This window comes from Schistocerca americana, chromosome 10 (genome assembly GCF_021461395.2).
Source record: "Schistocerca americana isolate TAMUIC-IGC-003095 chromosome 10, iqSchAmer2.1, whole genome shotgun sequence".
Taxonomy (NCBI): Eukaryota; Metazoa; Arthropoda; class Insecta; order Orthoptera; family Acrididae; genus Schistocerca; species Schistocerca americana.
The window spans coordinates 156264988-156282326 of record NC_060128.1 but is presented as its reverse complement, the minus strand read 5'-3'; the positions used below and the strand labels follow the sequence as shown (position 1 = coordinate 156282326).

The 17339-nt window shown below is 38.2% G+C and overlaps 1 protein-coding gene across 2 annotated transcripts in view; it reads left to right on the top strand.

Moving 5' to 3' along the window:
• Positions 1–17339, top strand: part of LOC124552607 (aminopeptidase N-like) — a 272739-nt gene that overhangs the window by 66473 nt on the left and 188927 nt on the right. For both annotated transcript variants that reach the window (XM_047126932.1, XM_047126933.1), the window contains exons 4-5: positions 10690–10905; positions 13652–13807. In XM_047126932.1, coding sequence (XP_046982888.1) covers positions 10690–10905; positions 13652–13807 — 372 coding nt within the window. The remainder of the gene's footprint in view (positions 1–10689; positions 10906–13651; positions 13808–17339) is intronic.

The following is a 17339-nucleotide window of genomic DNA, read 5'->3' as shown; positions in this document are numbered from 1 at the left end:
ATACGGGGAAACTCTAGAACAAACAGCTGGATCACAAAGGGAATAAGGGTTTCATGCCAGAAGAAAAGACTACTTCATGAAATATGTAACACAACAAATTCCTCACCTGTAGTACGCGCATACTATAAAAAATACTCCAAAATATTAAGAAAAGTAATAAAAGCAGCAAAAATAATGCATAATGATGAAATCATTTATAATTCAGCTAATAAATCAAAGCCTATGTGGAGTGTTATAAAAAAATAATGTGGAGAATACAGACAACCTTGCAAAAATATAACACTATCACATAAAAATAAAAAAGTAACAAAGCCCTTAGAAGTAGCCAACACATTTAACAACTTTTTCACAGGTGTTGCTGAAAATATGTTACAATCAAACTTTAAGAGCACCCAGACAAATGAATATAAAATAGGTGCATGTAGAGGATCAATGTACATCAGTTCTGTTCCACGAGATGAAGTAGCTAAAGCAATAAAAGGACTAAAAAATTCCAAATCGGCAGGTATTGATGGTATACCTGCAACAATGTTAAAGAAGAGCACATCAAACCTAATTGAAGTACTCACACACTTATGCGACTGCTCACTTCAGGCAAGCACTTTCCCTGATGTGTTGAAAACATCAAAAGTTATTCCTGTATATAAAAAAGGGGATAAAGACAATGTAAATAGCTACAGAGCCACCACAATTTCCTCCTGCATCTCTAAAGTACTGGAAAAAGTTATGTATGAGAAATTTATGAAATTTATAAATAAAAACAGCATCCTATGTAATGAACAACATGGATTCAGAAATAAGAGGTCAACGACAACTGCTGTCTATGAGTGCCTCAATTCCATCCTAAACCTGATGGACAAAAAAACAGGAAACAATAGGAGTCTTTATTGACTGTCGAAAGCTTTTGACAAATTCTGGTATCAAAGCTAGAAAGATATGGTATTCGAGGTGTGTCCAACAAGTGGATCAGTTCCTTCCTGACTAACCGTATGCAGGCAGTGTGCGTCAAGCACACAAATATTGAACTAAAAACTGTATCTAATCACTTATCTGACTATAAACAAATAAAATGTGGTGTACCCCAAGGATCAGTATTGGGACCCCTTCTGTTTCTTCTGTACATAAATGATCTAGCTTAAATGTTGATGCACACAAAACAATCATATTTGCAGATGACACCACGATTCTACTAAAAGGAGACGACGATGAACAGTTACAGCAGACAGTAAACATGGGCGCGAAACAACTTAGCAGCTGGGCACAGAGTAATCAGTTTGTAATAAACAGTAAGAAAACTGTTGCTCTAAAATTACACAATGTTCCTAACAAGGACATGTTTATCCCATCAGTCTCTAACAATGACGAACCAGTTGGTAACAGTACTGAAACCAAAATCTTAGGTCTTTGGCTGCAGAGTAACATCAGATGGAATAAGCATATTGAATATCTCAATGCAGAACTGAGCAAAACATGTTACCTTCTTTGTTCATTAAAATCATGCTGTAGTGAGAAAACAGTATTGAATGCATACCATGCGTACTTTCATTCTCGTCTTAGATATGGGGTCACCTTCTGGGGAAACTCTAAAACAGCTAATAGCACTTTTAAACTACAAAAAAGGGCCATTAGAATCTTGTTTGGGTGCAAGCCTAGAGACTCTTGTAAACCCCTGTTTAAGAAATTGGGTATTCCTCCATTACCATGTGTATACATTATGGAAACCCTTTTGTTCTTTAAATTAAATGTAATAGGCAAGGACCGGAGACTGCAAAAAAACTGTGATATACATGAGCACTTTACCAGACAAAACAGAAACTTACATATGACTCAAATCAGCACAGCACTGTTCCAAAAAGGTACTTTTCACATGGGAGTTCAGCTTTATAACAAACTTCCTGAAAACATAAAAGCTATCACTGAGGTCAATGCATTTGGAAAATCTCTAAAGTCATATTTACAGCATCACTGTTTTTACTCCATTGAAGAATATTTAAATTTATGAAATGCGTTATATAAATACTTACGTGTAACATGTATTATTGTAAGCTTAAATATGTATGCCTTGAAATGACTTTCAGCCTGTACATTTATAACTTGACTTGTCCAATGTCTTATGCATTAGCTGCTATGTAGACAACAGGACCAATAAAATACAATCTACAATCTACTGCTAAGATTTTTGAATTCTTGTGGTAGCTTATTGAAAATGGATGTAGCAGTATACTGCACATCTTTCTGCACAAGAGTTAAGGAAGTCCAATCGAAATGCATGTTGGATTTCTGCCAAGTATTAACTGAGTGAAAGCTGCTTATTCTTGGAAATAAACTGATATTGGTAACAAGAAACGACAATAAAGAATGTATATAGATAGAGTCCAATGTCAAAAAACCCGAGCAGTGAACAGGTGTCAACAAGAAGTTCGCGCAGTTACACCACTTATTGCCCGAACCGCCCGATTATGAGCCAAAAATATCCTTTTAGAATGGGAAGAGTTACCACAAAATATAATACCATATGACATAAGCGAATGAAGATAAGAAAAGTAGACTAATTTTTGTGTCGAAGAGTCACTTACTTCAGATACCATTCGAATAGTAAAAATGCCAGCATTAAGTCTTTGAATAAGATCCCGAATATGGGCTTTCCACAAGAGTTTACTATCTATTTGAACACCAATAAATTTGAATTGTTCAGTTTCACTAATCATATGCCCACTCTGTGAAATTAAAACAAACTGGGTTTTGTTGAATTGTTTGTTAGAAACTGTAAAAACTGAGTCTTACTGTGATTTAGTGTTAGTTTATTTTCTACAAGCCATGAACTTATGTCTGCACTATTTGAAACCAAGCCAGTGTCGCACACAACATCCTTTACTACCAACCTAGTGTCATCAGCAGACAGAAATATTTTAGAGTTCCCCGTAATACTAAAGAGCATATCATTTATATAAATAAAGATCCAGAGTGGCCCCAACACTGATCCCTGTGGCTTCCCCCCCCCCCCCCTCCCCCCCCCCCTTCCGCCCCACCATTTGACCACATCAAACTCAGACCCCACGTCACAGCCATTCTCAATACTGAGAGTAATGACCTTTTGCTGTCTGTTGTTAAAGTAAGAGGTGAACCAGTTGTGATCTGCTTCCCGTATTCCGCAATGGTCCAACTTCTGGAGCAATATTTCATGATCAACACAATCAAACGCATTAGTGAAATTGAAAAATATGCCTAGCATTCAAAACCTTTCGTTTAACACATCCAGTACCTCACAGAGAAAAAAGAATATAGTATTTTCAGATGTTAAATGACTTCTAAAGCCGATCAATTATCCTTACATACACAGCCTTTTCAATAACTTTAGCAAACACTGATAGCATAGAAATAGTTCTAAAATTGTGTGCATTATCCCTTTCTCTCTTTTGATGAAGTGGCTTTACTACTGAGTGCTTTAATCATTCAGAAAACTGGCCATTCCTAAAGGAAAAATTGCAAGTATCGCTAAATACAGGGCTAACATGTGGAACACTGTACTTTAATACTCTGCTAGGCACTCTGTCATATCCAAGAATGTCCTTAGTCTTCAGTGATTTAATTATTTACTCAAGCTCCCCTTTGTCTGTATCACAGTGGAGTATTTCAGACATCAATTTCGGAAAGGCATTTGCCAAGAGAGTTCTATGATTCCCTGTAGAAACTAAATTTTTATTTAATTTACCAGCAATGCTCAGAAAACGATAGTTAAATGCTGTACATATATCTTTTTCATCAGTAACAGAAATATTTTTACTATGAACTAACTTTATATTGTCAATCTTGTTCTGCTGACCAGACACTTCCTTCATAACTGACCATATGGTTTTAATTTTATCCTGTGAATTAGCTATTCTATTTGTGTACCACATACTCTTTGCCTTCCTAATAACATTTTTAAGCACCTTACAGTACTGTTTGTAATGGGCTACTGCTGCTTGATTCTTCTAACATTTTGATTTAATTTTCACTTTGTTCTACATGATATCCTTATACCCCTAATCACCCACCCAGGCTGCCTTTTACTGTTAGTATCCTGTTTAGAGCGTTCTAATGGAAAACAACTCTCAAAGAGCATGGGAAATGTGTTAAGGAAAGCATTATATTTGTCATCTTTGTTATCGGCACTATAAATATCCTGCCACTCTTGTTCCTTGATGAGATTTAAAAAACTCTCTATTGCCACTGGATTAACTATCCTACATAGTTTGTAGTTATATGTGACATTTGTTTGAGTACAAAAGCCTTTTAGTGTTAAAATTTGTGCATCATGGTCCAAAAGGACTTTTTTACTAACAGAATGTCCATCTAGTAATAAAGAATGAATAAAAATATTGTCTATGCCTGTGCTACTGTTCCCCTGTATGGTAGTTGTAAAAACAATCTGCATCAGACCATATGAATTTAGGAGATGTACCAACATCCTTTTTCTTGCACAATCATATACAAAATTAATATTGAAGTCATAACATATAACTAATTTCTGGTACTTCATATAAAGTGAATCAAAAACCCTCTCTAGCTTGAGCAGAAATGCTCTGAAGTCTGAGTTAGGAGACCTATAAGCAACAAAAATTAGAAGTTTAGTTTCACTAAATTCAACTGCCCCTGCACAACATTCAAATGCCATGACGTCTCTAGTCTTATGCGTTAATCTGTCTAAACTCTGTGCTCTCTGTTTGGGCTGAGATGACCTTGTGATACTGATTGGCTGCCATGTTGTCCTCTGCCACGAGGCATCACTCAGATGTGGTATGGAGCAACACGGGGTCTACAAACTGTTTTCCTGGCCATTGTCAACTTTCCAGCCTTCAGTACTGCTACTCCTCATTCATCCAGGTTCTCAGCTGGCATTAAGAGGCTGAATGGGTCCCATTCCAGTCTGTTTACCGAAGAAAAACACCCATGAATGTTGAGAACTGAACCCAGGTTTAGCAGGCATAAAACATCATCCAAAATTGTACTGAATGCTTTCTCAGAAAATTATTTTAGACAATTAGTTCATGAGCCCACTCAAAGCATAAATGGTTGCGAAAGCATACTTGACCTTTCAGCAACAAATAATCCTGGACAAATAGTGTTGTGACGAATACAGGGATTAGCAACCACAAGGCAGTTGCTGCTAGGCTGAATACTGTAACACCTACAACCATCAAAAAGGAACGCAAAGTACATCTATTTAAAAAGCTGATAAAAATGCTCTTAATACCTTTGTAAGAGACAGTCTTCACTCCTTTTGATCTGATCAAGTAAGTGTAGAAAAGTTGTGGAATGTTTTCGAAGAGATAGTATCAACAGCAATTGAGAGATATATACCACATAAATTAATAAGTGATGGTACTCATCCCCCATAGTGCACAAAATGGGTCAGATCATTGTAGCAGAAGCAACCAAAAAAGCTTGCCAAATGTAAAAGAATGCAAAATCCCCAAGACTGGCAAAGTTTTACAGAAGTTCGAAATATAGCTCGTATTTCAATGCGAGATACTTTTAATAATTTCCACAATGAAATTCTGTCTCGAAATCTGGAAGAAAACCCAAAGTGATTCTGGTCATACATTAAGCACACCAGTGGCAAGATGCAATCGATACCTTCACTGCCCGATAACAACAGTGAAGTCGCTGATGACAGTGCCACTAAAGCAGAAATATTAAACATGGTTTTCCGAAACTCCTTCACCAAAGAAGGCGAAGTAAATATTCCTGAATTCCAATCAAGAACAACTGCCAAGATGAGAAACATAGAAGTAGATACCCTCGGAGTAACGAAGCAGCTTAATAAAGGCAAGGCCTCTGGTCCAGATTCTATACCAGTCAGGCTCCTCTCAGAGTATGCTGATAAAATAGCTCCATATTTTTATTTTCCTTAGATAGAAAAATAGATTTATTCATCTTCTAGCATACAATTTCGAATCATTGTCAGTTTGATGTATTGGAGACATATCTGGACGTTCACATTATTTTATGTACATTTCTGAGACATTGCTACATAGTTATGTACAACAGTTTCCAGTATACAAAATTAAATGTATAATTTCCTTGTTCAACTGTAACACTGTCCTCAAAGAATTTTTGGGTAAAATAGTAATGTTTCTACCAGGCGGGTATAGAGTAATCTTTTCGGTGAACCTGACTCCATGTTAAATATGTTACTGCCTTTTATTTTATTGTAAATTTTTAAGAGTTAAAAGTATGTTAATTTTTATATAAAAGCAATAATTCTTTGTATACTTAAAGGGAAGGAATAGATAGTATCTTTAGATTTTTAACAGTGGTCGACATGATGCCAGTTGTTTGGCAACACTCGCCACACGTGTTCCTAATATTTTTTATTTTATTTTTTTATTTTTTAGTAATAAGAGTCTCATGACATTTGCTGAATTTCCCCAGAAGATTATGCCATAGCGAATAACTTAATCGAAGTGAGAGTGATAGACTGTTCTTATGATGTCTACACTTTTGGCACCTTACAAAATATGCATTGCAAAAGCTAGGCTGTTAAGTTTGTTTGCTAAACAGTCTGTGTACACCATCCAATTGAAATTTTTGTCAAAATTTAGGCCTAAGAACTCCATGTGATTTGCTTCTGTGATACCAAGATCATTGAAAGTTACTTTTATTTATCTTCTTCCTAATGCTTCAGCGTCAAATTGCATCATTTTGCTTTTAGTTACATTTAGTTTAAATCCATTTTGATGGAACAAAGATTCAAGTTTCTCTAAAGTATTTATAACATTTTCTGGAATTCTTTCAAGCACGTCATTTTCAATTGGAACTAATGTCTTGTCACCAAATAAAACTGAATCAGCATCAGCAGTAAGCAATGGGGTATTTATGTAGAAAAGGGACAGGTAGTAACACAGTTTGTCATGGCATAAGAAAAGATAGCCATCACTGTTTTTTAAGTTTGATATTGCACATATTCATAATGCTGGGTGATGATTTTCATAAATTACTCTGCAGCAGCATGAGAGGTAATGTGTTTCTACTATTACAGTGCCTTTGAAAAAATTAAAAATCGTACATTTTGAAACTAACACCTGTAGAAAATCTGCAATTTATTCTGTATCCTTGTCTTGTTTTTTCCTGGTTTTCTTCATTTTTCTCTCCTTTATAAGCATTCTCAACATTTTAACAAATTTACACTGAGATGATAAAGGTTGTGAGATAGAGATATGCACATACACAAATGGCAGTAATATTGTGTACTCAAGGTATGAAAGAGCAGTGCATTGGTGGAGCTGGCATTTGTATTCATGTGAGTCATTTGAAAAGGTGTCCAATGGGATTGTGGCCACACAAAGGGAATTAATAGACTTTGAACATGGAGGGGTAGTTGGAGCCAGATGCATGGGGTATTCCATTTTGGTAATCTTTAGGGAATTCAGTATTCTGAAATACACGAGGTCAAGAGTGTGCCGAAAACACCGGCTTAGGGCCTTAAGGAGCGAGAACAGCGGCATTTGCATAGAGTTGTCAGTGCTAACAGAGAAGCAGCGCTGCATGAATTAACCTCAGGAATCAATGTTGGGTGTACAATGAATATATATGTTAGGACAGTGTGGCGAAATTTGGCATTAATGGGCTATGGGAGCAGATGACCGACACATGTTCCTTTGCTAACAGCGTGACATCTGCAACACCTCTCTTCGGCTCATGATTGTATTGGTTTGGACCCTAGACAACTGGAAAACTTTGGCCTGGTCATATGAGTCCCGATTTCAGTTGGTAGGGTTAGTGTGTGGTGCAGACCCCATCAAGCTGTGGACTCAAGTTGTCTACGAGGTACTGTGCAGGCTAGTGGTGGCTCCATAATGGTGTGGGCTGTGTTCACGTGGAATGGGCTGGGTCCTCTGGGTGTTTGGCTACTTGAATTGTTTGCAACTGGTTTTGGGAACATTCTGGACAAATTGAATAAATGATTTGGCCAACCAGACCACTCAACATGAATCCCATCGAACATTTCGGAGACATAATCGAGAGGTCAGTTTGTGCACAAATTCCTGCACAGGGAACACTTCCGCAATTATGGGCAGCTGTAGAGGCAGTATGTCTCAGAATTTCTGTAGGGAACTTCTGGTGATTATTTGAGTTCGTGCCAAGTTAAGCTGCACCACTATGCCAGGCAAAAGGAGATCGTAAACAATATTAGGAGGTGTCCCATGACTTTTGTTACCTCAGTGTATTTGTTGTTTTTCTTACCTAGCTCTGAACTGTGTTACTGTGAAGTTAGTTAGTTAATGTTCCATGGATAATTTTTCATGATAAATTGTAATGATGTGGAACAAGCATTTTACGTTCACATTGCAAATGAATTTGCACATATGGTTACATTTTGAACATGGTCTGGATTGGGTCCTCTGGATATTCAGTTACTTGGAGACCATTCGAGTCATTAATGGATGTACTGTTCCCGAACAATGGTCAAGCTTTTTTGGAAGGTTTGTGAGATGGCCTTCCAGAAGTAAAGCAGTGAGTGCTGGATATGAGTTGGGACAGATGTCTGAGGTTTGAGTCCTGACCAGGCACACAATTTTAATCTGCTAAGAAGTTTCAATTTAGATTATGTTCTTGGGACATCAGTCTTAGTTACTGTGTTACTGTTATAGAAGTGATACTCTCTTGACCTAAGACATCGAAGTTGAGAGGCTGTTTCTTTGAATTATGTTCTGCAATAATATAAACTTTAGGCAAGAGACCTTGATGTTCTATGACTGTTTGCATATTGCATTCAAATTGGCTAATACCCCCTCATTCTGAAAATTGGGATGGCTATGAACCACATGAACAGTGTGTCTACTTTTACTAATTTCTACAGCTCCCATGTTCTTCCACCCCTCTCAGCTGAGATGTTTAAGGTGTGGGCCATGACATGTCAACAGGTACATTAGATAGGGATAATATTCTGCTGACTAAACCTATCCTTAATATTACAGATAAGTCTTGTACGCAGGTCAGCAACATTTTGATATCCCCCAGTTTGAATTATCAAAAATCTAAGTACCTTGTGGGCTATACTTGTTTCCAGGTGAATATTTTAAAGGAGTTGAATAAAAAAATAATTTAAAAATCAACAACTTTTTGCTCGAACAGTCCACAGGTGCACTGCTGGTCCATAGTGTCTGACGGGCACAATATTTCGGTGATCAGATATGTCGCCATCGTCAGGTGCACTGACAAACTGAGCTCCTGAGGGGGAGGTGACCATCTTAAATCCCCTCCCCCTGCGAGGCATTCTCTCCGCAGTCTACGCCCATGGCCGTGTGTCAGCGGTCACTGAGATGTTGGAGTCAGCGACCGCCGATGCGCGGCCGTGGCCTCTGACCGTGGAGAGAATGCCTCGCAGGGGGAGGGGATTTAATATGGCTGCCCACCCTCAGGAGCTCAGTTTGTCAGCACAGTTCATGGTGGTGACATATTTGATCACCAAAATGTTGTGCTCGTTGGACTCTACGGACCGGCGGTACACCCATGGACTGTTTGAGCAAGAAATACGCTGGGAGAAACTGAAGAATCACAACAACTTTTTGGTTTGCTAGCAACATTGTTAGAAACTAGCTTAAAATAAAAAATGGGTATTAATGAAAGAAGCACATAGCCTGTTTTTGAAACATGATTTTATTTAAGGAAGAAAAAACTGAGGACAATATCAATAAATGCAATGTAAAAAGTTGGAACGACTGTTTATTCGTTATCTGCAATAGATCACTTTGCAACCACATAATTCTGGAAACATTATTCTACACTGGTATTAACTTAGCCAAATTAACAATGTTAATATGACCTAGTTGTTAACACTGAGACATGCTGGCTCCTGTTTACCATTCTTAAAAAATGGTTCAAATGGCTCTGAGCACTATGGGACTTAACATCTATGGTCATCAGTCCCCTAGAACTTAGAACTACTTAAACCTAACTAACCTAAGGACATCACACAACACCCAGCCATCACGAGGCAGAGAAAATCCCTGACCCCGCCGGGAATCGAACCCGGGAACCTGGGCGTGGGAAGCGAGAACGCTACCGCACGACCACGAGATGCGGGCTTACCATTCTTAATTGCATGTTGTTGTATCAAAAACACAGAAAATGTTTTGCGGTTTTGTTCCGTGTATTATGATTGTAACAGTGATTACACTGTGGGCTGCACGAAATTTGTCCACAGGACATGTGTGACTTGAGAGTTGCAGGTTGATGACCAACACTGTATATTGTTCTGAAGCATGCCCAGAACCTTTTTCTAAATGTAACATTTTTGTTGTGAAAAAATGCTGTTGTATGGTGACTCTTCAGTAAAGAGCTTTCATAATGATCCGTTTTTGTACAATTTGATTTAAAAAATGTCATTTGATGGCACATTATACAAAAGTATAGTTGCCTAAATTTCTTTTCTGAGGGAATAAAAACATTGAGATTAATATGAGAAAAGCACTAATACTCTAGGATAGAATATTCAAAATTAAATTTGTTTTTGAAAATAAATTTTATGGACCACATAAATTTCATTGCCAAATGTATCCGTCCAATGTTCTAAGTCAGCTGTAAGCTGCCTTCAGTATTGTTCACATTTTCCTTATTCTTCTCTTCAGCCACCCACTCATTCCCTCACGTTCTCAGATTTGCTTTACGTGTGGAGCCTAACTTTTGAATTGCACCACACAGGCAGACTACAGAGGCTGGCAACAGTGGCAGGTCTGAAGCACTGGCAGTGGTAGACCAGTGGGCAGACCCTGTACAGGAAACACACACTGTGCGTGTGTCTCCAGCCCTGCAGCCGGGGGCCCGCTATGTACTGTCGGTGCCATTCCGAGGACAGTTGCAGGAGGCGACACTAACAGGCTTTTACCGCACTTCCTACATGGAGGATGGACGTTCCAAGTAAGTCTTCAGCTTGTTGGCTACATTTCACTGAGCACACTGTGTAATAATCTGAATTTCAGCATCTTTCCTTCCTATAACAAAACACTTACTCAGTTAACTAACTCATAAATTAAATACACCACTACATAGCGTAAACTGATCGAAAACTGACATGAATAATTTATTATTTCTTGTATATTACAGTTTTCTGTATTGTCACAATGTTTGCAGAAAAATAAAAAATAAAATGTTCAAATGTGTGTGAAATCTTATGGGACTTAACTGCTAAGGTCATCACTCCCTAAGCTTACACACTGCTTAACCTAAATTATCCTGAGCACAAACACACACACCCATGCTCAAGGGAGGACTCGAACCTCCGTCGGGACCAGCTGCACAGCCTGCGACTGCAGCACCTTAGACTGCTCGGGTAATCCCGCGTGGCACAAAAAAATAAATAACACAATAGTTATAATGGTGCATACTAAATCCTTAGAAATTACCCAAACAAAATGGAGCCAACTCGACCATTACAAGTGTGATACCCAATCTCTACAGGGTGAATCACCTAAAACTTGCACCGCAGATATTGTGGAAATGGGAAGCGCTACTGATGTGTAGTTTTCACACAGTCAATTGACAGTCAGGGGCTTGTATTGTTAGCCAATAAACAGATTCTAATAATACTTAGACAGTGTATTTTTTGTGCAAACATATGCATTTTAAATGGAATTATCTCTACTGGCACTAACAAGCTAAAAGTATGGTAATTTGAATATCGGTTATGTTTGTTGCAGGATTCTAGTGTGAATCATTTATGAGACATTGTATTTTGAAAAGTTTCTACATTGAAACTTGTTTGTCCCATTCAACCTGCGCAATTGCTAGGTATGATATTGTTATGTTTGATTAGTGTGCTTGTATGTTCCTTGAGTGTCCTGTGGCTTGCTAGTCAGTTAGTGTGTGACATTCCAAGCTGTAGGTCGTGAGTGGACAATGGGCTTTACCAATGCAGAAAAAGCTGATATGCTCGTGATGTATGCAGAGTGATGGGAGAGTGCAGTTCATTCTTGTACAGTGTATGTGGTAAGATATGCCAATAGATGTTAACCAACTTTGGGATTATGTATCAATCTCTTCTACCAGTTACGTGGAAATAGTAGTGTAATACCTATGCAACATAACAGAAGGAAACAAATGATGACAGAAGAGGGGGTGGGAGGGGGGGGGGGGGGGGGGAATTAATGTTCTTCCAGCTGTTACAGTTGATTTCCGTGTTAGCTTCCGATCACACAAAGAAGTGGTGTGAGTCAGCCCAATTTCCTATGCATTCTCCATTGGCAGAGGTTCCATCCTTATCACATGCTTACTCCATCAAGGACTCCAAGAAACAATTATGAGAATTGTGTTAACTTCTGCACATGGGTATTAAGACAGGATCCAGATGCATCATGTATCTTGTTTAGTGCAGAAGCCACATTTATCAATCACGGCCAGCTTAGCAGCTAAAACTTGCACTATTGGTCTGTTGACAATCCCCGTTGGCTTCGTCAGGAGGAACATCAGCATCCGTGGAGCGTAAACATGTGGTGTTGGATAGAGAGCTGTTTCATGCCTACAGACTTTTTTTCTGCGGTGAAAGATGAAAGATACTGTCTACAAGGACATACCAACTACACCTTATGATATGCAATGTTGTATTATATTGCAACCTGCTCGGACATCTCCTCTGAAATGCAGCACGTGTGCAGCAGTCCTTTCATACCAGACTGGACACGTGCATTGCTGCTGCTTAGGATCATTTTGAACACAACCTCTGATGATCAATTGTCTCATTATTGATTAGAATTCCCGTAGCTAGGGTATGCACTCAGTTTTTCTTCAGTGTGTGCTACCACAGGTATTGCACAAGTGTCGGTGTGGCAACTTTTCAAAATAAGATATCTCGAAAATAAGTCACCCTAGAATCCTACCACAAACACCCCTGACATTCTAATTACACTACTTTTAGTTTGTTAATGTCAGTAGGGATTGTTGCACTTCAAAAAGTGTATGTTTGCACAAAAATACACTTTCTAAATATTATTACAATTTTAATTTCAGGTACGGCAGGATAAGTAAGGAGCATAATCAGTGTCAACTATTGAATGATTACTGTGAAGGGCAAGGAAATGCCATATACCCATATGAGAAAGTGTTATCAGCACCTGACATATTTTGAATGGGGCTTCATTGTGGGTAGCCATTTGGTCATATGGTCAAATCTTGCAATACCCAAATTTCTGGGGCATTTAGATGCGACAGTGATCTGATGCTGACTGCGTGGGAACATGAGGGAAGGCATTCTTGCCATCAAGGTTCTTGTTGACCATGTCCAATCTCCACAAGGAAGGACTGCAATATTATGCACCAAACACACTGTAGCTGCTTCGCATCACTGCCTGCCATCCGAGACCAAGTAATTGACTACACACACACACACACACACACACACACACACACACACACACACACACACAATGTTGTGTGGCAATTCTGAACACATCTCATCATGTGCATTTTTGGTTGTAAGGTATGTTTGGACAGTTTTAGGCTGCAACAAAGACAAAATAATTTTGCTGTGCTGTTGTAATATTTTTTTTTAAAGCCTTCTTGTGCAACATTGTTGACAGTAGTTACATATCATGCATGCGGCTGTTCCTTGATTCATTCACAGAAGTAGTGTGTCCCTATATCATCACCACATATCTTTCTCTATTTTCAGATGGATAGCACTGACACATTTTGAAGCGACAGAAGCACGAAGTGCTTTTCCCTGCTTTGACGAACCTGTGATGAAAGCCATGTTCCAGATCAACATCATCCATTCCAGCAACTACACTGCCATCTCCAACATGCCCATAGTTCATACTGAACAGTTGTAAGTATGGCTGTCTCATAAAATGCTTACTTCAGTTGATAAGGAGTGAAGCCCTTATCAGTAGGATGGTAAATCACAGTCCCTCTTTATTTTGTAACATTCCATCGGCATGTTGTAGGCACTAACAAGCTGAAAATAATGTTTATTTCATCCTTGTTATTAACAAATTTTGAAGGGAAGTTACTGCCCCATGCACATTTTAAAGTCAGTATATTTAGTTTCTTTTGCAAGGAGCCCGTTGAGTGTGAGGAAGCAAGTTCATTCTTTAGGAAGACTCCTTTGAAAGTGTAGTGTTACCAATAAAGATAGAAAAAATATTAGTTGCTAATGGCTCACCATGTTTATCTGAAGGGTGACAGAAAATGAGTGTCCAGTAGGTGCAGAGATTAACCTTCTATGGGATGTATGTATTAAAATGGACATCATTGACATTCAAGAAATCAAACCAAACCATTAACCATGAACAGTTACTGACAAATGGTGTGCCACACTGATCACAAAGATTTGTACCATCGAGATTGAAGGCAAACCCTTTGTGAGTCACAAATTGTGCAGGACATCTAGTTAGGTATCCACTCCTAAAGAATGCATGTAGAATCATATGGGTGTAATGGGGTGATGAAAAATAATGGAATGTGATGGCATGCAATCAGATTCAAAGCAATCTGTCAGGAGCTTATTGTAAAACTGGCTACCCCTTAAGCACTAGCTGCAGATAGTGCAGTAATGTGTTTTATAAATATGGAAAAACAAACATCTAGAGGCTGAATTTGTCCAGTGGTACCAGGTTGAATGAATTGGAATGTCACACTTTTCAGGAGGAACAGTTTGCTCCAGAGGAGTAAGATTTTTGTATGCAGACCAGGAATGAAGCAAAAGCCAAGTAATGCTGACATGCTGTTGTCCAAAAGCAGTGCTCATACCATAGTTGTAGTTCTCTCATGCCCATTTTCCCACCCTTGCTTGTTGTGATGTAAATATTCCCTACTGCTCTTGCAAGATTATGCACATGAGAAAGAATTACAGGAGGCAGAGCACCTCCAACTTCTTGTAGCACAATAAATAACTGTTGAGCCAATTTACCATCCAGATTAACAGTTGGCATAATTGTATACGAGTGCGTTAAGACATTGTTAGCTGATCTCAATATAACTCCCTTGGTACCGCCAGTTTCAAGGGTTCCTTTGATATGCATTTCCTCTTCAAATCCAAATTTTTTGGAAATGAAAATAATTTCTTCGCTGGACTATGGGGTAAGTTTGTTTATCTCATCTACAAATTTTCAGGTGATTCCGTAGTTTGCTGTGCATCATCAAGTTGACACTTTGTTTGAAATTTCGTTATCTTATGTCTTCCAATTCTGTAGCACTGTTTGAAGTTATGCAACCATCCACTCCTTCCCTTGAGATCACTGTAACCTATGTTGCACACAATTTGATGTGCTTAATATAGTAGGTCATTATCATGCACCTCCTTGCATCTAGCATCCTGAAATGCAGAAACACCAGTTTTTGTAACAAGTGTGCATTGTCCTCATTTTTAAATCTGTAGTTTCTCTTACTTTAATTTGTTAAGCTCACATTGGCATCACTTTACTCCTTACATACATTTTCTACACAGTTGAGCATATATGACACCACCATTCGACTGACTCATTTTGCAGAAACGCTAATATTTCACATGTGACTTCTTTCTAACTCTGCAAAACTTGTTGAGTTCCTTCCTGACAAAATGTCAACTTCAGCAACTGTTGTTTTAGATGTAATGCAGTGTTTGCTTTGTTTATCATTGTCATCGCTCTGCAGTGAATAAACACCACTACCATTTTAGCATTATTGTGAGTTACTAATTGACTAAGCAGTTAATCTATTCTCTGTAGCCTCACACTGTGTTCACCATTGAGTGCCTCCGGTCCTGCCCCCTGTTATCGTTAGCAGCCAATATTGTGGTTACAGGGTGGACAATATGTGGGGTGCTGAATGCCATAAACATCATTGGCCTATTGCAGCCTCACACTCAAGGGGTTCCTTGATAGACACTGCTCATTATTCCCCCAATTTAAAAGGAAAAATGTAAGATTGTCTTGGGGAAAACGTAAACCATTTCAAACTAAAGGTGAAGGTGTTCTTGCAGCAGTATTGCTGAAGAAAACTATCACATATAAACAGTAGCGCTATAATATGCTTGTAACATCTTTGCAGTCAAACAACTGCACCGTAGACAGACTTCTTTAAAGGGTTGTCATCAGATGGTAGACATCTTCAACTGAAAACAAAGTGGCCAGATGATTAAATATTTGTCTTTCTGTAGCTCATAGACTGGCAACAATTTCAAATGGTAGATTTGACACTGAGATGATTTGGCAAAATATGCCCGTGGGGTACGATGGGTGAACATGCCAGATATGTTCTGTTATGTACTTGGTGGACACATACTGAGGCACTGAGACATAGTTAATTTAATAATTAATAATGGAGGGAAGAAAAACAAAAAAAAAACAAATGTAATTAAGGTAAATGGTTTTTGAAGATGGTTTTGCAATACTTTCAGAAAATCTGACTGAAGCAGTTACTCCAAAAATAGCAAATAGAACAGGTTTAAAAATTTCAGCTGAAAAAAAGAAAAAAACAAAATTCATAACAAATATAAAAAATGCTCTAAAATTCATAGAAACACAAATCGGTAAAATAGACTGAGTAAATGGACTAGAAGACTTTGCAGTAGATGTAAGAGTTAACAAAATGAAAGGCACAAATGATGTGACAAATAATATTTACAACAATGAACACACATTTAGAACTATGAAACTAAAACACTGGTCACAGTGGTATGACGAAAATTTTCATTTGGAAGTGAATCCATAATAATGAACTGTCAACCGGACAAAATAGAGGTACTTGAAAGACAGACTATTATAAAAACAATGGATGCAGTATAAACCATAGATGACTGGAAAATGAGAAGTAATATGGAGATCTACAAAAACATAGATAAAATATGAGAAGTAATGGCTAAGAAACCTCTGCTGAATTAATGAGAAAGGCTAACAGAACCAATATTCCAGTTTTTCTAGAAGAAGAAATTGACAGTACCACAGATTACATAAGTAAGGGAAGAAACACAAAAAAGAAACAACATCAAAGAATTGGAAATAACCAAAAGAAACCTATGAAAGAATAAAATACTAGATTATGAGTCTTCAAGATATTGGGTTCAACAAGAACAAAAGGCAACATGGGAAGAAAATGAGGATGTACTGGAAAAATAGGAAACAACAATAAAGAAGAGGTACCAAAGTTATGTGATCCTAGTTTGAAGAATGGTTTGAGGGGGGGGGGGGGGGACGGGGGGGGGGGGGGGGGAGGTAACAGTTGTTGTAGATAGAGACAAAGGTTTGATTACAGTAAGCAGGTTGACATCGATGTAGCTTGTAGTATTTATTCAGGCATGAAGAGGCTTGCACAGGGTAGACTAGCATGGAGAGCTGCATCAAACAAGGCATTTGACTAAAGACTATGATAACAGGTTCTCA